Source organism: Artemia franciscana, chromosome 5 (genome assembly GCF_032884065.1).
Source record: "Artemia franciscana chromosome 5, ASM3288406v1, whole genome shotgun sequence".
NCBI classification, from domain to species: Eukaryota; Metazoa; Arthropoda; class Branchiopoda; order Anostraca; family Artemiidae; genus Artemia; species Artemia franciscana.
The window spans coordinates 29,347,735-29,368,751 of NC_088867.1; the positions used below are offsets into that span (position 1 = coordinate 29,347,735).

A 21,017-nucleotide genomic window follows, 5' to 3' on the forward strand; every position below is an offset into this window, starting at 1 on the left:
AGAGTAGTGATGGTTTCTTGAAAACACGCCTTCAGGCCCTCATTTTGGGTTTTAATTTATTTCTGAAAAGTTGAGGGAACACTAGTTTGAGGCACCTGTATATTTGTATCAGCAGTATTTTCTTTTATTATTCTAATAAAGAATAGATTTTTACTGATATTTTCTTCAGTTCAGATCCATTCTTTGAAAGGTTTAGAAAATTAATCTGCCAAATAAACTTTATTTTTAGGCTATTTGTTTAGATTACACTAAAGTGCCATAATTATTTTGGCTTTTTGGGTGGGGGAGGGAGGGTTGAAGGGTAGTATGATTATATTTATGTTTAATATTATCAAGATTAGATTATATTTATATAGATCAAATTTTTGTTTATTTAAAATATAGCTTCAAACCTTCAGCAATGAATTCAGCTCTTTAATTCTTTAAGCCAATACTTGGTGATACCTATCTATTTCAGGCGCAGATGTGAGTTAGAAGATGATATTTAAAACCTTGGAAACTGTGAAATATTTTTTTCCGTTATGACCCGGCAGAAAAACTTCTAAGTCAGAAAGAGAAGGAAAACATAACGAGCAGTAGAAGTATTATAAAAATGGCCGGGTGTCTTTACTTTCAGTTATACTAACGGGATTGTGAATCGCAAGTTGAATTGCAGATAAAATAATAACTTCAAAACGCCTATAACAAAGTCCATATGACCTTCACAGTTTCTTCTTTAAGGGGTTCCTACTGAGGATAAAGGACTCACTATTCAAGTAAAACAGACTCATTTTTCTATAGAAAAAACCTTGCATTTATTATGTAAAATCTAGATGAACATAATTTTTATAAGTTTTGAGCTGTTAACCATAATTGAAGCCTGTGCACTGTGACGCAGTAATCTAGTTAAAAGAATATTTAAGCCGACACAAAGCACTGTGGGCCCATTATTAAAACTAGCTAAAATCACCAAACATTATTATGACATAAAAAGCGTTTGAGGTAATTATTTTATCTTTTGACATTTTATATTTATTATAAATTTTTATATGAATGTGATTCTGCAAAACTGCTATCCTACTCCAAATTACTATACTAGCCGACTATTTTTGAAACCTAACGACATCGCAAATTTTTTAATATGTTTTAGTTAGCTTTTTTTGCTAGTTATTTCAGTGTGAACCAAGTTATGAAAGATTTAACAAATCAGCTCTGGCAAGAGACTTGATAAAAAACAAAACTTACAATAGAATGTATTCCTTTCATGGTTTCTTCATAAGTTTCAAAGAAGGTGAATGCCAGGTCTGAATATAAAATCAATCTGAGAACCCCATTTATGAGCAAAGTGGCAAGAAGGTTTATGTGAAGCCGAGTACGAGCGTTACGAAGAGACCTGGAAAGTTTTAGACATGTAATTAGCTAATTCAACTCAAATTTCTGCAAATGAGGAAATTATTTGTCTGTAGTCGAATCGCAGTTCACAAATTCTTCAGCATAAGTATTAAGGTTAAACCATCATTCTAGCCTCCCTTTCCTTCTTTGTTCAGACTCTTTTTATGCCACTTGGTCCTTACTAAGTGACATATAGCGATCTTAATTTCTGTTGAACTGTCAGTCTGTCGGTCCCGCTTTTGCTAGTTTGTGCGCTTCCAGATAAGCTAGGACGATGAAGTTTGGCGGGCGTATCTGACCAGACCAGATTAAATTAGAAATAATCGTTTCCCCGATTCACTCGATTCACAAAATTGTCATTGGATTACAAAATATTAAAAACATACATTACAGCATGAGATTACTGAGACATTAAGGTTAAATTTATGATAATGTAAACCGGTTATGTAAATTAGGCATAAGTGAATGTTGCTAGACCCTGATTAGAATATGCAAATTATGTTATTGCCGGAGTGTGAAAATTATTTTCCGGCTGGAGTGAGCAAATAATGTATTTGGAGTATGTAAATTATGTTCCGGCCGGAGTACTGCATAGTATACTACTTGCTTCTATGAGAAGTGACCAGGGAAATATAATGCCAGGGAGGCACTTCACTCTTTACTAAATCAACTATATTGCCTCGACTCTGGTTAGTTTTTATAATATAGAGAAGACAAACGGTAAAGATAGGCTTTTCTTTTCTTTTGCTTCTGTGATTCGTCATAAATACATTTAATTGTTCTCTTTCTTCTTTAAACAGTTTGATCAATCAAAACTTAAGAGCAGCTAATTATAATTAAAACATTTTGACAATTCTTTTCCATGGATTCTGAAAAGTGGACCAACAAAATAACGTCTATCGTCTAAATTTTTTATAAAGAATACTAAAAATAATTATGAATAACAAAATCAGTTAAGGATTTATAGAATTTTATTGGCTTCTGAAAATAATGTGCAATTTTAAAAAGATAGAACCTTCCTGTTAGGGTGGAATTGCCATATATCAGTCACTCACAGAACATTAGGAAAATAGTCAGACTAAGCTTAAAGAAGAGAAGATGAAGATTTATATCTACTGTATAAATTATCAACAAGGAAACCTGTTTGAGATGTTGGCTGTATCAGCTCTTAAGTGAAGAAGAATATAAGAAAAATAAGGAGGATCAATAGTATATTTAGTAGAAGGAGAGTGTTTATATTTCAACTGATGGTTAGTTTCTTTTATTGTTACTTGCAAGAAAATTTCCAAATGTTTTGGATAATAATTAAATATCATAAAGAATTGAACTCTTGATTGAAATTCTTTTCAATCCTGGTTATTATTTTTATGTGAAGAACTTAAAGAACACGGAGTATATCAACCTCTGAAAATCGTCAACATTAGACAATTAAAAGTTACAACAGGGGAAAAAGAGCCTATAATTCACCTAAACAACCTTTTGAATTGTTCACCATCCACATTGAAATAATTTCACAGTAATTTTTGAGTTTTAGAACCATGTTCCAAACCGTTTGCTTCGTTTAATGAAGCAGAAAAAAAATTAGTTCTTCGATGTTCGAGAGCAGAGACTTAAAGTGAGGAATTATTCCTGGAGATAGAAAACCCTAGGAGACGTCATGAAAAAAATAATTATTTCAAAGCATAGAAATTCTCTTGCCTGTCTTCCTGTATTATGTAAACTAAGGGAGGTAGAAAACCCTTGGAGACGTCACGAAAAAAAACAAAAAGTGATTATTTCAGAGCACAGAAATTCTCTTGCCTATCTTCCTGTATTATGTATAAACAGAAATTATAACAAATAGACTTCCGTTGCTTCAGCGAAGTGGAACGTTACAGCAAACCTTACTCAGTTTCACCAACAACCATTTAGTAAGACCAAAGTCTAGTTTTGTATCTTCACTGGAAATTATCTATATATATAAAAATAAGTTGTCTGTGTGTGGATCTGTGGATGGATCAGGTGACGTCATGTTTGTTCGCATATGACGTCTGAATTATTTCACACTAATACAAAAGAAGAAAAAAACTAAAAAAGGTAAAAACTACAAAAAAAACTAAAAAGAAAAAAAAACTAAAAAAGCTAAAAAACTAAAAAAAACTAAAAAAAGGTAAAAATCTAATAACTAAAAAAAAACTGAAAAAAATAAAAAAAGGCAAAAACTACAAAAAAATAAAAACAAATAAAAAAACTAAAAAAGCTAAAAAACTAAAAAAAAACTAAAAAAAACTAAAAAAAGGTAAAAAACTAAAAAAAACTAAAAACTAAAAAAGAAAAAAACTAAAAAAAAGGAAAAAACTGAAAAATAAAAGAGAAAAAGAAAACTAAAAAATATGAATAAATATATATAAAAATAAGTTGTTTGTGGGTTATGTCTGTCTGTCTGTCTGTCGAGTGACGTCGTGTTTGTCCGCATATGACGTCTGAATTATTTCACACTAATACAAAAGAAGAAAAAAAACTAAAAAAGGTAAAAACTACAAAAAAAACTAAAAAGAAAAAAAACTAAAAAAGCTAAAAAACTAAAAAAAACTAAAAAAAGGTAAAAAACTAAAAACTAAAAAAAAGTGAAAAAACTAAAAAAAGGCAAAAACTAAAAAAAAACTAAAAACTAATAAAAAAACTAAAAAAGCTAAAAAACTAAAAAAACTAAAAAAACTAAAAAAAGGTAAAAAACAAAAAAAACTAAAAACTAAAAAAGAAAAAACTAAAAAAAAGGAAAAAACTGAAAAATAAGAGAAAAAGAAAACTAAAAAAATATTAATAAATATAAAAAATATAAATATAAATATAATATAAATTAGCAATCAACAAAGCACCGAGACACAAATGACGACCGGGACACAGGGAGTATAAATGACGACCAGGACATAAGTAAAAAAAAAAAACTAAAAAAACTAAAAAAATGGTAAAAACTACAAAAAAACTAAAAACTAATAAAAAAACTAAAAAATCTAAAAATCTAAATAAACTAAAAAAGAAAAAAAAAGAAAAAAGGAAAAAAATAAAGGAGAAAAACAAAACTAAAAAACGAATGTATATACAGACCGGACACCGGGATACAAATGACGACCGGGACACAGGGAATATAAATGACGACCGGGACACAGGGACACAACTACAATGGGGACGCCGGGGGGCACAGGGGGATATAAATGACGACCGGGACACCGGGACACAAGGAATATAAATGACGCCCGGGACACTCAAAGAGAAATCACAGACTGGAACACCGGGACACAAATGACGACCGGGACACAGGGAATATAAATGACGACCGGGACACAGGGACATAACTACAAAGGGGACGCCGGGGTGCACAGGGGGATATATAAATGACGATGGCGACTCAGGGAATGGTCGATTAGCAATCACCATCAACAAAGCTCAAGGGCAATCATTAGAATCATGAGGTATAGATCTGAATACGGATTGTTTTCCCATGGACCATTATATGTTGCATGTTCAAGAGTCGGTAAACCTGACAATCTATTTATATGCACAGACAATGGGACAGCAAAGAATGTTGTATATTCGCAAGTTTTACGTAGTTAAAAACATATATATATATATATATATATATATATATATATATATATATATATATATATATATATATATATATATATATATATATATATATATATATATATATATATATATATATATATATATATATATATCTATATATATCTATATTCACAGGTGGGACATAGGGACACAACTACAATGGCGCGTAACTAATATGGCGCGTAACGACTATCTATATTCACAGGGGGGGGCGCGAAGCGCCCCAACCAACTAGGTGTTGGGGTGGCGCGAAGCGCCACCCCAACAGCTAGTATACTATAAATGTTAACACCTCAAAAACTATAGAATGATGTCAAAATGATAGTTTTTCTTCACACGCACAAAAAAAGTATAATGATGGAACATCCCTTAGAAACTGTCTCATAATACCTCATTTTTTTTAACCCCAATTTTTTTTTATACTTACGGACATCCAATCATTACTGTTGATTTCAAACAAACCATGTGTAGAAGTAAATGCTGTAGTACTCTTCCAGAAAATAAAAAAAAACTGAAGCCAATCTAATTCTATAAATACAGTGTGTATAAGCTAAGTCTAAGTTACTTTAGCAGTATCCCTATAGTTACTTTAGGCAGACCCATTCTCTTTTCTTCCTTCAATGATTTAAGATGAAGAGGTTTAACGGTGTTTCCCTCAAGACGCAGTCGTTATTAATTTTCTAAGAGATGCAGTTGCATGTTACTTAACATAGATTTTTCTAAAATATACAGGTGTTTATTATGCTAATTACTTAATAAACCCGAGAGGGCGGGTGAAAAACCTTCAGGGGGTCTGCTAAATCATGATTTCTTAGGATGTTACGAAATAGGGCTCGATTTCTTTAAGATATTTTAAGACATTTTTAAAGATATTTTTCTTAAGGACGTTATTCATGACGTTTGAATACATTTTAAGACGTTTTTAAGACCTTTTTCTTCAAGACTTTTTTCAAGACATTTCAAGACGTTCTTTAAGACATTTTTCTTTAAGACACTATTCAAAACGTTTTAAGAAATTTCTTGAATTTTTTTAATGTATTTTTCTTCAAGACGTTTTCAAGAAGTTTCAAGGCATTTCAAGACGTTTTCTAACACATTTCTTCAAGACGTTTTTCAAGACCTTTCAAGACATTCCAAGACGTTTTTTGAAACATTTTTCTTCAAGTCAGTTTTCAAGACGTTTCAAGGCATTTCAACGCGTTTTTTGATACCATATGCAGTTCTTCATTTTAGACGACCTCTTTTGTCTTTTTCATAATTAAATAAGAAAACCATGTTTTTTTAACTAAAAGTAAAGAGCAGTATTAAAACTTAAAACGAACAGAAATTATTACGTATATGAGGGGGTTTGTCCCCTCGTCAATACCTCGTTCTCTACGTTAAATTTCGAATTTGTTCCAATTCTTTAAGAATGATTCCTGAATCACAGAGGCCGTTTAATTAGAATATTTAGCTCTTATGAAAGCACTAAAAGTACTTTAGCGTAAAAAGCAAGGTATTGATGTGGGTGAGAGTCCCCTCATATGCGTAATGAAATCTGATCGTTTTAAGTTTTAGTGTTGCTCCTTACTTTCAGTTGATGTTTTCTATTTAATTTCTGATTGTTTTTTAAATTATGCTGCGAAAAACAGTGCCCCCTTCATGTAAAATTCTCTTCACCATAAAAAATTCCTCCATGTAAACATCCTCCCACATAACCCCCTACACTCGAGCCCGCTCCCCTCCTCACCAGAAAAATCCCCCTGAAAACACCTGTAAACCTCCTAATAACCAATACTATATGGAAACAATGGGCAAAGCTTAAAACTTGCAGCTCTTCTCCTGGGGACTGTTGGGGATTAAGTCGTCCTCAGAGACATATTTATTAGAATTTTCGACTAGGCTGAAAAAAATGGCTATTTCAAAAAATTTAGTTAAGGACTTTGGGAGAAATGAGAGAAGGAGGGGCATAGCTGCCCTTAAATTTTTTGGTCACTTAAAAAGGGCAATAGAACTGTTAATTTTTGTTCGAATGAGTCCTCTTCCAGCATTCTAGGAATACTGGGTCAATACACTCACCCCTGGAGAAAAAAAAAAAACAAAAACAAAAGACAGATAAATACTAGTAGAAACGCATCCGTTATCTTTCTTTTTGCAAAACATACAGAAATTCATATTTTTTAAATAGGAGCTTGACATCTCTATAATAGGGTTTTCTTATACTCTGAACCTAATGGTGTGATTTTCGTTATGATTCTATGACTCTTAGGGGCCTGTTTTCCCCTTTTTTTGAAGATAAGGCAAATTTTCTCAGGCTAGTAACTTTTGATGGGTAAGGCTAAACTTGATGAAATTTGTATTTTTCAAATCAGCATAAACATGCAATTCTCTGGATGTATCTATGGGTATTAAAATTCCGTTTTTAGAGAAGTTCGTTACTACGAACTCTTTGACTTTGGAAGTCATGATAATTTACTCAGCTATCACACTGTAAAAACGGACAGCATGGAGATTCTGAAGACCAAAAGATAGCTTTTGAGCGGATTCGGTTGGTAGGCCGAGTATCATATCTAAGGATCTATGAGCTTACTGATTACAAATCTAAGGTTATTAATGCTCTATTTATATCTGAAGTTAAAACATTTTACGCATGAATATCACAATTTATGGGAATGCTGCGACTAGTTTAAATCAAAGTAATGAAGGATTTCCAATTTGTATCGTTTAAATGTCCAAAATAAGAGCTTTGAGTCCCCCTGGTCTTTCTCAAACTCTCCCCTCCCCACACCTAAGCATCGAAGAATGTATAGGTTTATTGGACCTTCTTCAATTTCGAATCTTATTAAGTAAAAACAGCTACTAGAAAAGTTAAAATTTGAATTTGTATATAGCTTTCAATTTTAATTTTCTAAATCTTCGGGACAAGCCGGAATGAAGAATATTATTTCTGCTTCAAAAGACAACGATTTTAATCGTTCTTCTAACACAATCACGGTAAAACTTCAGTAGAAATTCAAGCCTCCTGAAAGCCTGAAAAAGTTGTCTAAACCGAACCTGGCAGAGCAAACATCAGTGATTCTGAATCTAATATGAAGATTTATATTAGCCTCGTAAGGCAGTTATTCTTAAGGCGAGCTCCATAAAGCTATTAAAGAAGAAAAAGGTCGATTTGAAAGGTCCTATCAATTATTCTTTCGCGCTGATTGCCTATTCATTGCTAATGCGAGCATTTCGGTTCATTCCCGAGTATTCGCGTTACAACAGATTCCTGCAAGTGTTAAAGTCGATTTGGAAGTAGATTTATTTTCGGTAAAACTTAATTAATTCTAGTGTCATGAAAGATGAGGTATTTGTGCTTATATACCAACAAATGAATGACATCATATTTATACGATCCCAAAAATGACTTATGCCAGATTTGCCTTGGTTTTTTCTACAGTTAGGGATAGCTTGACGCACTTGATTTTAATTCAAGGCACAGATTTGGGGGACAGTTTTCCTAGCTCTGAACTGCTTCTAATTGGCTTTACTGGATTAGAACTTTCTTTGGGAAGTTAGTTTATCTATTGAATAATTTTGTGAGTAAGCATGAGTGTTTTTCACGAAAAATGTAGCAAAGATTTAATCTCGATGTAAAATTTTCTTTCAAAGACTAATTTGTTCTTATATTTTAGTTTGTTTTTTTTTCTTCAGACTATTATAAAAAATGAATACATGCACTGTTCAAGAAATATGTAGCACATGAGTGAAAACAGTGAAATCTGCAATAAACTCATTCTTAGAGGAATTACAACAACAAAAATCAGACTATCAAATAATACATTTATAATGTGTCTAATTTGCCTTAGCCACAAAAGTATTATTTTGAGCCATAGCATTGATAAAGCTAAACCAAATTCTTTTTAAAAAACATCCTACCATAATAATTAAGAACAAGTTCTTTTTGCTCTAATCAAAAAGAAAAATCAAGAAAAAAATCGTTTTAGTGAAGGAAATTGCTGCTTTGACAATTTTTTTTAACCTTAGTTATTATGAATATCAAATTATTAAGGATCCAGCAACTTAATCGCAATTAGATTAACCCCAATGTTGCTGCTACTATTTCAACTAATAACAATACACCGTAGCACCAATCCACCAAGGGCCAACATAGCTTTCCGCATATAATCCAGTAAAACTACGAAAAGAAACCCTGGACTTCGCTATTAGAGCAATAGAAATGTTTTTCGCACTAAAATGTGCAGAAATGCTTTGTAGCATGTCCAAAATTGAACGTGCAAAAATATTCCTCTTTTAAGGGAAAAGAGGCAAAAAAAAATTGGGAAGGGCCTTGAATTTAAATAATTGTAATGTTTTCTGAGTTGAAAGGTCGTTTTCTATAAATTAAAGTTGTAGGAGAGCTAAAATGGCATCAGAAATGGAAAACTCCATTACTCAGTACCACATTTCCTCCCAAGCAAGGTCAAGGGGGGATGAAAATTCCGAATCTTAATTTGTGCGGTATGCAGAAGATTGAAGTGTTGTTTCTAATTTATCTGAAGAGACCAAGAACTACATAGGCATTGAATATTTCCGTCGTTTAGTATCCCTTATCCACCCTAACATCAATCAGAGGGAGGTGCAAGGAACCCATTTGGCTATTGGCTTACTTTTGGCTTTAAGGGTGCTTTATTACAATTTCACACTGGTGAACTCAACTATAGACTAATATTGGGCCTCTCTATTAGTATTAACTTGACTTCAAGGTGTAGGGGAGGAGGGGAGTAATTTTGTTTACAGCGATCTTTTTTGCAGAATTTTTTTAAGACTAAAGAGTGCAAATCTGAACAGAAAATTTTTATTGGTATTGCTAAAAACGGGCAAATTATGATTTTACAGCCTATGGAGGGTCATGTCATCCCCAAAGGCATAATTAATGGGACCTTCGACTATGTTTTAAATAGATCTTAAACTATGTTTTAAAATTACGAAGGGAAGTCTTAGGGAGAAAAATTGCGTGGGACGGTGACAAAATGCCCTCCGATCTTTTAGGTCACTCAGAAAGGACGCTAGAACTTTTGATTTACTTTCAACTGGGCTTTTTTCTGATCTTCTAGGAACATTAGTTTAACACAATCAACCCTCAGAAAAAAAAGCGACAAAACAACAAATAAACATGCATCCGTGATCATTCTTATTTAAAAAAAAATTAAATTTTATAAATGGAAGCTTGTTTCCCAAACAGTAGGGTTCACTGATATGCTGGATCTAATGGTGTGATTGATTTGCGGAAGCAACACGGGTTTTGTCGTGTTTTTTTTTTTTTTTTTTTTCCCTAGCACCCCGATTCAAGCTTATTCCTAGAAAGAGGTAAGGGTCTAACCTCTGCGGTTTTTAAAGAAAATGTGGATCTTACTACTGAAAAGTAACTTGCATAGCTTTGCATTTTGGAAAGCTTCGTAGAACTATTGCCTGAGGAGAAAAATCTATTATTTCTACCCATTTCTATTCGTGATTTCAGCTGAGTTTATCATTCGGTTTTTCGCACTTGAGATTGCGGTAGAGTAATGGTATCAGATGTGCCTCTTAGACTTTAAGAGTTCTCTGATTGCTAAGGAAATTAGAGTTTATCCTTTGCTCCTTTCTAAATGATGACGTTAGAAACTTGGCCTACGGCTAAAAAGTCAACTTTTCAACAATGACAGATATATTTTTTTTTTCGACGGCAGTCGAAAGCTCTTGATGAGCTGATCAAAGTATATGTCATCTATTTTTTGGTAGAAAAATTGCTTCATGAGATATATCAGTTTGAAAGTTTGAAGGGATTGACAACTTCGGTAGTAAGGTAAACACTGAAACCAAAAATGGGCCGACACAGAAATGGTATCAGATGTACCTATTAAACTCTGAAAGATCTCCCATTACTAAGGAAATTAGAGTTTATCCTTTGCTTCTTTCTATGTGTCGACGTTAGAAACCTGCCATACGGCAAAAAAGTCAACTTTTGAACCAAGACAGATAGATTTTTTGAGTTATTGATAATCTGATCAAAGTATATCTCATCCATTTTTTGGTAGAAAAATTGCTTCATGAGATATATCAGTCGCAAAGTTTAAAGGGATTGACAGCTTCGGTAGTAAGGTACACATTGAAACCAAAAATAGGCAGATACAGAAATGGTATCAGATGTGCCTCTTAAACTCTAAAGTTCTCTCATTACTAAGGAAATTAGAGTCTATCCTTTGCTCTTTTCTAAGTAATGACGTTAGAAACTTGGCCTACGGCTAAAAAGTCAACTTCTGAACAATGACAGATATATTTTTTTTTCGACGGCAGTCGATACCTCTTGATGAGCTGATCAAAGTATATGTCATCCATTTCTTGGTAGAACAATTGATTCATGAGATACATCAGTTTGAAAGTTTAAACGGATTGACAACTTCGGTAGTAAGGTAAACACTGAAACCAAAAATGGGCCGACAAAGAAATGGTATCAGATGTGCCTCTTAAACTCTTAAAGTTCTCTCATTACTAAAGAAATTAGAGTTTATCATTTGCTTCTTTCTAAGTGACGACGTTAGAAACTTGGCCTACGGCAAAAAAAGTCAACTTTTGAACCAAGACAGATAGATTTTTTGAGTTCTTGATGAGCTGATCAAAGTATACCTCATCCATTTTTTGGTAGAAAAATTGCTTCATGAGATATATCAGTTTGGAAGTTTAAAGGGACTGACAACTTCAGTAGTAAGGTACACACTGAAACCAAAAATAGGCCGGTACAGAAATGTTATCAGATGTGCCTCTTAAACTCTAAAAGTTATCTCATTACTAAGGAAATTAGAGTTTATCCTTTCCTCCTTTCTAAGTGATGACGTTAGAAACTTGGCCTACGGCAAAAAGTCAACTTTTGAACTAAGACAGATATATTTCTTGCGGCAGTCGATTGCTCTTGATGAGCTGATCAAAGTATGTGTCATCCGTTTTTTGGTAGAAAAATTCCTTTATGAGATATACCAGCTTTAAAGTTTAAAGGGGTTGATAGCTTTAGTAGTAAGGTACACACTGAAACCAAAATAGGCCGATAAAAATTGTGAAACATATAGAGGACTTTTAAGCAACAGTCGGCTGTTAGCTCATAATCATCTTCGGCAATAAGGGGTTCGCAACTTTTCTAATTGGTGACCTATTATTTGTTTCCGATGTGTTTGATGGTAAGACTAATTTGGTTCCAGTGGTAGGAAATGTTGGGGACTCGCAGGTAATTATCGGCTGTTAGGCTACAATCATCTTCAGCGATGAGGGTTTTGCAACTTTTTCTAGTTGCAAGAGGAGTTTGCAACTTTCACAAGTTTGTGTACCTAGTATTTATTTTAAGGTCTTTACAGATTAACAACTTCGACGCTTAATCGAAACGAGGAAACAAAAGCAAAGTGTTGCTCTCGCAACACTTTACTCGATGAAGCCGAACAAAAATTGCCGCAACACCTCACGTTGCCCATGCAATGTCAATCCAATTTTCATTAAGATTGCTCAGTTTTTTTTACCTAATTCTAGATTTAGGCAAATTTTTATCGGGCTCTTAGCTTTTGATAATATGAAAAAAAACTTCGTTTTCTTAAAGAGCTAAAGAGGCTGCGTCCCAAAGTCGAACCTTAAAACGTACAGGAATTAGGAGAGGCAGTTGGGGGGCTGCCGCCCCCCAAACCCCCCGCTTTTAAAGACTCTTTTGTACAGGTTTTTTGTTTTGTTAATTAAAAGAGGGCCTTTCCAAAGCCAAGAGCGGGGGGTTAGGGGGGTGGCAGCCCCCTACAACAAAAAACCTGTACAAAAGAGTCTTTAAAAGCGGGGGGTTTGGGGGGCGGCAGCCCCCCAACTGCCTCCCCTAGTTCCTGTACGTTTTAAGGTTCGACTTTGGAACGCAGCCTCTTTAACTCTTTAAGAAAACGAAGTTTTTTTCATATTATTTCTGTACGTGTTTCTACAATCCATGGTGGATGTAATTTAATAATTCCTGTACTCCTCGTACAGGAATTAGGACTGCCTCTCCTAATTCCTGTACGTTTTAAGGTTCGACTTTGGGACGCAGACTCTTTAACTCTTTAAGAAAACGAAGTTTTTTCATATTTTGTGAAAAAAACCGCCCGATAAGGGACTTGAACCCTTGACCTTAGGATTAAAAGTCCCACGCTCTACCGACTGAGCTAACCGGGCATGTTTGAAGTCGAAATACCTGCATGTGTATAAATATAACTTTTAAATAACTTTTAAGAATTTCAAAAATTAACATGGGCTCTTAAAAAAAAAAAAAAAAAAAAAAAAATTCAGCAGCTTGGCGCAGCGGAAGCGCGCAGGGCCCATAACCCAGAGGTCGGTGGATCAAAACCATTAGCTTCTAATTTTTTGTCCTGTGGTGGTGTAGTGGATTTGACCTTAGCTTGGTAATACGGGACCCAGAGATCGAATCACGCTGCAGGAATGCACAGCAGGGCCGACGCAGGGACCTTAGTAGTCAAGAAGCGTCGTTAATTCTTAAATGAAATGAAATGGGGAAATGGGTTTTTCTAAGCTAGAAAATCCGGGGGTTAAGATTTTCCGACGAAACTTTCCAGGAAAAGTACTCGGAGAATTCCGCGTCGAATAAATCTTCGTACACCCAGATCCGATGTCGGCTGTGACCTGTAGGCGTGGCGAAAAAAAAACAAAAGGAGAACATGAACATTAAGTGGCTATGCGTGGTTTCTGGAAAACAGGGAAGGAGTTATCAGATCGAGCTGAAATTTCGCGGATAAGCTCCTGGGTCCTAGGGGACCTTAACTTGTGAATTTCAGCCCGATCGCACAACGTTAAAGGGGGGTGGGGTTGGGGGGTTGAAACTTTCGGTCAGATTTTCCCCATGAAGGAAAGGTCGGAGGGGGATGAAATTTGGAAGGTTTCTTAGTTGGAGCTCGGGCCTCGAAATGCATCCCTCCCCATCCCTCTGCGACTACTGGAACCGAAGATCGCTTAACATTGTCGTGGTTCGCCTCTTTAAAGAGGAACGAGTGTGCCTCCTTGATGAGAAACATTAAATTATATGAATTTTACATATTTAGAATCAATATAAAAATATACTTTTGAGGTGCTCATTTTTGCCAGAAATCCGTGATTTTAGTGTTTCGGTAGCTATTGGGCCGAATCACTCTTTATGCCCTGGCTTTCCAGAAATTTCGAAAATTTATTTCTTCCGTTACCAAATTTAAAAAGAATATACAAGTAGATGTTAAGCCTTCTTTCCTTTCTATTCCTTTTATCTAAAAGTTTCACCTTCCCAATTAACACTATGACGATTTAGTCGGAAGAAGCCTGGATCGGAAAAAGTCGGCATCGTAAAGAAACTGACTAATAAAGGAATTGGAGTTTTCTAAGTTTCACCATATTCGGAATGACTTACCTGAATTTGAAGAAAATAAACAGTGATACAAGAAGACAGACGGTTGATATAGAATAACCGATAAACTCTATTTTTCGTGTTATCCTTGCTATTTTGATCCTTATCTGAAATTAATAAAGCTGATTATAGCTAAGAAAAAAAAAGTACATACTAATCCTAATTTAAACGTGTCTTCTGGTCTTGTATAAATCAAAAACTTAAAGCTTACCTGTGTCCAAAACAAAATATTAAATAAAATTGAATATACCGATATATCCTCTATATATCGGACATAGCCTATATATATATATATATCTATATATATAAAAATAAGTTGTCTGTCTGTCTGTCTATCTGTCGAGTGACGTCATGTCATCATGTCGTCATGTCGTCATGAAGTTAGTTGTCGTCATGTTTGTTATGACAATGATGTCATTAAAAGTATTTAAGAAAATCGTTCAAAGACAAATTTTTAATTGTAAGAAGATCGTGGACGGAAAAATGTTTAATTGTAAAATGACTGAAGAACCTACAATGGCAACAGCCGAGGAAGCTGCTCAAAGAGTCTATGCCAAACAACTTGCGCTGATAGAAAAAGTAAGAAAAGAAAGCGTGCCGAGGAATCACAAGAACAGCAAGAAAACAGGCTTGCGGCTGATAGAGAAAGTAAGAAAAGAAAGCATGCCGAGGAATCACAAGAACAGCAAGAAAACAGGCTTGCGGCTAAAGAACGCAAAACCGCGCAGTTAGATGAAAATCCACCTGGACAGCGAGAGTCAAAACATATCAAAACTGAAAATGATAGGGATGATGATTGGGTTTGGGATTTTGACTTGGATAAGCTCATCAATGCCTACCAGATTCTAGTTAAAAAAAACAAAGGTTCGGCGATATGTATTTCATAGTGACGCTGAAAAATAAAGAAGAAAAAGAAAACTGAACAAAGAAAAAAGGTAAAAAACTAAAATAAACTAAAAAGAAAAAACACTTAAAGAGAAATTACAGACCGGGACACAAATGACGACCGGGACAGAGGGAATATAAATGAAAACCTGACAATCTATTTATATGGACAGACAATGTGACAGCAAAGAATGTTGTATATTCGCAAGTTTTACGTAGTTAAAAATCTATATATATATAATTAAGTTGTTTGTTTGTGTGTCTGTCTGTCGACTGACGTTTTGTTTGTCCGCATATGACGTCTGAATTATTTAATCATATGCCAATTCAAAAACAAATGTATTCAAGCCGAAGTAGCTGAGTTGGTAAAGCGTTATGTTCCAGGTTCTAGGTCCGAGTGGTTCCAGGTTCGAACCTTGGCTTTAGCATTAATACAAAAGAAAGTAAAAACTACAAAAAAACTAAAAATAAAATACTAAAAAAAAACTAAAAAAAGGTAAAAACTACAAAAAACTAAAAAGAAAAAAAAACTAAAAACTAATAAAAAAACTAAAAAAGAAAAAAAAAGTAAAAAAGGAAAAAACTGAAAAATAAAGGAGAAAAAGAAAACTAAAAAACCTAAAAATAAAAATAAAAATGGTAAAAACTACAAAAAAACTAAAAAGAAAAAAGAAAAAAACTAAAAAGCTAAAAAAAGGTAAAAACCAATAAAAAACCTAAAAAGAAAAAAAGGAAAAAAACAAAAAAATTATTTCATCATATACCAATTCAAAAACGAATGTATATACAGACCGGGACACAGGGAATATAAATGACGACCGGGACACTCAAAGAGAAATTACAGACTGGGACACCGGGACACAAATGACGACTGGGACCTGTGTGTCAACTGACGTCATGTTTGTCGACTGACGTCATTATAAGGATTAAGCTGTATGTCGTCATGAAGTTGTTTGTCGACTGACGAAATTAAAGACTGGGACACAAATGACGACCGGGACATAGGGAATATAAATGACGACCGGGACACTCAAAGAGATATTACAGACTGGGACACCGGGACACAAATAACGACCGGGACACAGGAAATATTAATGACAACTGGGACACAGGGACACAACTACAACGGGGACGCCGGGGGCACAGGGGGGATATATAAATGACGATGGGGACACAGGGAATGTTTGATTAGCAATCAACATCAACAAAGCTCACGGGCAATCATTAGAATAATGAGGTATAGATATGAATACGGATGGTTTTTCAAAAAGGGCACTAGAACTTTTCATTTCCGTTAGAATGAGCCCTCTTGCAACACTCTAGGACCACTTGGTCGATACAATGACCCCTGGGGAAAAAAAACAACAAACAAACAAAAACGCACCCGTGATCTGTCTTCTGGCAAAAAATACGAAATTCCACATTTTTGTAGATTGGACCTTGAAATTTTTTCTAAAGGGTTCTCTGATACGCTTAATGCGATGGTGTGATTTTCGTTAAGATCCTATGACTTTTAGGGGGTGTTTCCCCCTTTTTTCCAAAATAAGGCAAATTTTCTCAGGCTCGTAACTTTTGATGGCAAAGATCAAATTGATGAAACTTATATATTTAAAATCAGCATAAAAATCCGATTCTTTTGATATATCTCTTGGCATCGAAGTTCCGTTTTTTAGAGTTTCGTTTACTATTGAGCCGGGTCGCTCCTTACTACAGTTCGTTACCACGAACTGTTTGATTTGCCTAGACAAGCAAAAACCAGCTTAAACACTCAAATAAAGTGTGAGAGATGGATAAAATACATACAAACACACAGAGTAAAACACACAAACACAAAAAGATAAATACAGAGACAAGAAGACACGCACTCAGATACACAGGCACAGAGAGAGAGAGAGAGACAAGCAAACAGCTGATCAGAAACAATGACATAGAGAGGATAGTCAGGTAAATAGCCTCTTGAACACACGGGCACAGAGAGAGAGAAATACCTACAAACAAACAGAGTGAAACATACAAATAAAGACACGGATACAAGCAAACATTCAATCACGAGACAGAGAGAGAGAGAGAGGTAAAAAGAGAAAAACATACAAAAACAGACTCAGACACACAAACTCAAAAGACAAATCAGGAAAAAAGCAAACACATGCTCAGACACACAGGCACGTAGACAGAAAGACAAAAACACATAGAAACACACGAATTCAGACACACAACCACACAAAAGGACAAAAAACAGGCAGTCAGACACACAGGCACGGAGAGAGAGAGAGAGAGAAAGAGAGAAAACATCAACAAGCCCAGAGAGAGATGAGAGAGAGAGAGAGAGAGAGAGAGAGAGAGAGAGAGAGAGAGAGAGAGATACAGAGAGACAGAGACAGAGAGAGAGAGAGAGAGACAAGCAAACAGCCCTTCAGGTATACGGGCACACAAAGAGAAAGACGAAAACACATACAAACTCACAGAGTCCGACACACAAACATAAAAAGACATACATAGGGACAAGCAAAGAGGCAATCAGACATACAGGCAGAGAGAGAGAGAGAGAGAGAGAGAGAGAGAGAGAGAGAGAGAGAGAGAGAGAGAGAGACAAGCAAACACCTACAAACACACAAAGTCAGAAATACAAACACACAAAGACGGACATAGAGACAAGCAAACCACCACTCAGACAAATAGGCACAGAGAGAGAAAGAGAGAGAGAGAGAGAGAGAGAGAGAGAGAGAGAGAGAGAAAATATCCACAAACACACAGTCAGATACACAAAGATAGACGAGGGGACAAGCAACCACCCACTCAGAAACACAGATACACAGAGAGAAAGAGACGAAAACATCTACACACATAGAGTCAGACAAACAAACACACGAAGACAGATACAGGGACAAGGCAACATCCGCTCAGAAACACAGGCACAGAGAGACAGAATGAGAGAAAAAAACAGATAGCATAGATCCACTCTGACACACAGGCACAGAGAGAGACAAAGACCAATACAAACACACAGTTGGACATACAAACACACAAATATAGAAACAGGAACATGCAAACACCGGATCAGACACAAAGGCACAGAAGGACAGAGAAACAACATACCTGCAAACAAACAGAGTCAGACACACAAACACACATAGCCCGATACAGGAACTAGAAAACATCCACTCAGATACATAGGCATAAAGAGGGGGAGAGAGAGGGGGAGAGATAGTGAGAGAGAGAGAGTGAGAGAGAGAGAGAAGGACAAAAACACTTATAAATACAATGAGTCAAACACACAAAAAAGAAACAAGCAAATAATCACTCAGAAACACAGGCTCAGAGAGTGAGAAAGACTGGAACACATACAAAAATAGATTCAACAATACAAACAGACAAAGACGGAGACTGTAACAAGCAAACACCCGCTGAGGCACACAGGCACAGAGACAGAGAGAGAGTCAAAAAAACACAAAAACACAAAGATTCAGACTCACAACCACACCAGAGGACAAGCAAACAGGCAGTCAGACACAAAGACGCAGAGAGAGAGAGAGACAAAAACATCTACAACACACCGAAAGAGAGAGAGAGACAAGCAAACAGTCATAGGTATTGAGAAAGAGTATAGTGTAAGACCACGCATTTCAATAATAAATCATGTTTCAAATAAAACTTGAAAAAAGCTATATATGCAAAGTTTTCTTTCTAAACTGTAACTCTCTACTGCAAAAAACGACATCTGGTATTCTTGCCTATAACCAAAAGTCAAGTAAACATTCTGGAGACACTAGAGTAACAATCAGGAAGCCTTGAGACCTGCAATGGCTATAGATACGGGTGACTGTCGGACCTGAAATAGCTACAGTTAAGGGGTAGTACGTGTTATGACTACAGATATGACATTTTTGTGTTCATTTTACTAATAAGGTTTTATTGAAGAGATGGTTGCATAAACTTTGGAGGGGACTCAAATGATTAGAAATTCAAAGCTATAGTTCCCTTTATAAGAGTCAAAAACAATATGATAGTAACTAGCCCCCCAACCAACACTTTTTCTTAAATAAGTCCAACCGAATAATTTATATAGCCATTTTGTTAAAAACAGACCAAAAATCATGTAACAAAAACTCCAGAGACAAAATAGCCCCCTAGAACTTGGGGCAAGTGTTGCTAGTTATCCCCCTTGAGGAAATAAGGCTTTATTGGAATGGATGGTAGTATAAACTTCGAAAAGGGATCGTCTGATTGTAAATCGGAATATCTAGTGCAGTTTTTGAGTCAAAAGTGATTGCGGGACAACTAGACTCCCGCTGCAAGGCCCCTTTCTCCCATTTGAATCCGATTAAATATTTGAGATAAAAATTTGAGACTTTGTTCAAAACAGTTTAAAGATATTTAGTGAAAACTTTGTGTTGACACAAGCCCTTAAAACCAGGGGGAAACTGCTGTAAGTTATACAACGGGGGCATATAAGGATTTCATGTAAGGAGTGGTCATAAAAACTTCAGAGGTGGAGCATTTGCTTAGGAATTGAAAGTTCTAGCTACTGTTTTAAGATTCAAAAGTGAACGGAGGGAATCTACCCCCTCCCTCACACAAACCCTATTTCCCCCAAACACATTTAAGCAAAATTTTAAGATAGCCAATACGTTGGAAATAGTCCAACAATCAAATAAAAACTTAATAGTTAACATAATTTTCCCAAAGAGCCCAGGGGAACGGTTGTAATTTATACCCAGGGGCATATAAAGTTCTTATAGAAAAATTAACTTCCAGAGGACTAAAATGATTAAAAATCGAAAGTTCTAGTTCCATTTTTGAGAATCAAAAGTAATCTGATGGCAACTATCTTCCCCCCTCACCAACCGTCTTTTCTCCAAATACATCAGATCAAATTTTTGAGATTTCCATTTTGTCCAAATAGAACGAAGATCTTATAATAAAACTCAAAGGTTTACACAATTCCCCAAAACCCCTGGGGCCAGTGCCGTAAATTATGCCCGGAGGCATATAAGGTTTTTGTGGAAGGAATGGTCATATAAACTTCATTGTGGGCTCATTCTATTGGATTATGAAAATTCTCTAGTCCCCTTTTTAAGAGTCAAGAGGGACCACAGGACAAGTAGTCCTTCTGCCCTCTTTATCCCAGGTTCATCCGGTCGAATATTTGAGATTGCCATTCACTTAAAATGTGTCAAAAGATCAAATAGCAAAAACTCCAGGGTCAACACAACCCCCCAAAATCCAAGGGCAAGTATTGTACTTTATGTCATTGGGGCATATAATATTCTTATGCGAAGATTTTGAAAATATTTCAAAGACCAAATAAGTACAGCCCCCACTACCATTAAAAGAACTTATAGATGTTATTTTATTCCAAAACTTAAGGGAACTGACCCGAGGCTTTCTCTGTATGGCCCGACCCCATCCCAAAAAAGCTTTTATATAGTATTTTATTCCAAAAATTACGGTAACTTACCCCTGGCCTTCCATGCCATCCCCCAAAAACAACATCAATACTTATTAACAATATTTATGCCAAAACCTATAGGAACCCGACTCCTCATCCTCCATGGTGCAATACCCCTCCAACCCCATTATATTAATTACTGATAATCATGGGAGCTCGCCCCTAGACCTCCCTTCATAGCCTGACACCCCCCGCAAGATAAAAGGAAACTTAGTAACGATTTTTTATTACAAAGATCATGGAAGCTGACCCCTGCCACTCCCTCCATGGTCCGAATTTTGCTTTTCCCCGGGTCATTCTTTGTGCGTTTTTGTGTTT

At 35.4% G+C, this 21,017-nt stretch overlaps 1 protein-coding gene across 3 annotated transcripts in view; it reads right to left on the minus strand.

The window, feature by feature from the left end:
• The window catches only part of LOC136027231 (PDF receptor-like), a 214,135-nt gene that overhangs the window by 87,211 nt on the left and 105,907 nt on the right, over positions 1–21,017 (minus strand). For all 3 annotated transcript variants that reach the window (XM_065704286.1, XM_065704287.1, XM_065704288.1), the window contains exons 5-6: positions 14,369–14,472; positions 1,225–1,372 (exon numbers count right to left, since the gene is read on the minus strand). In XM_065704286.1, the coding sequence (XP_065560358.1) occupies positions 1,225–1,372; positions 14,369–14,472 (252 nt within the window). The remainder of the gene's footprint in view (positions 1–1,224; positions 1,373–14,368; positions 14,473–21,017) is intronic.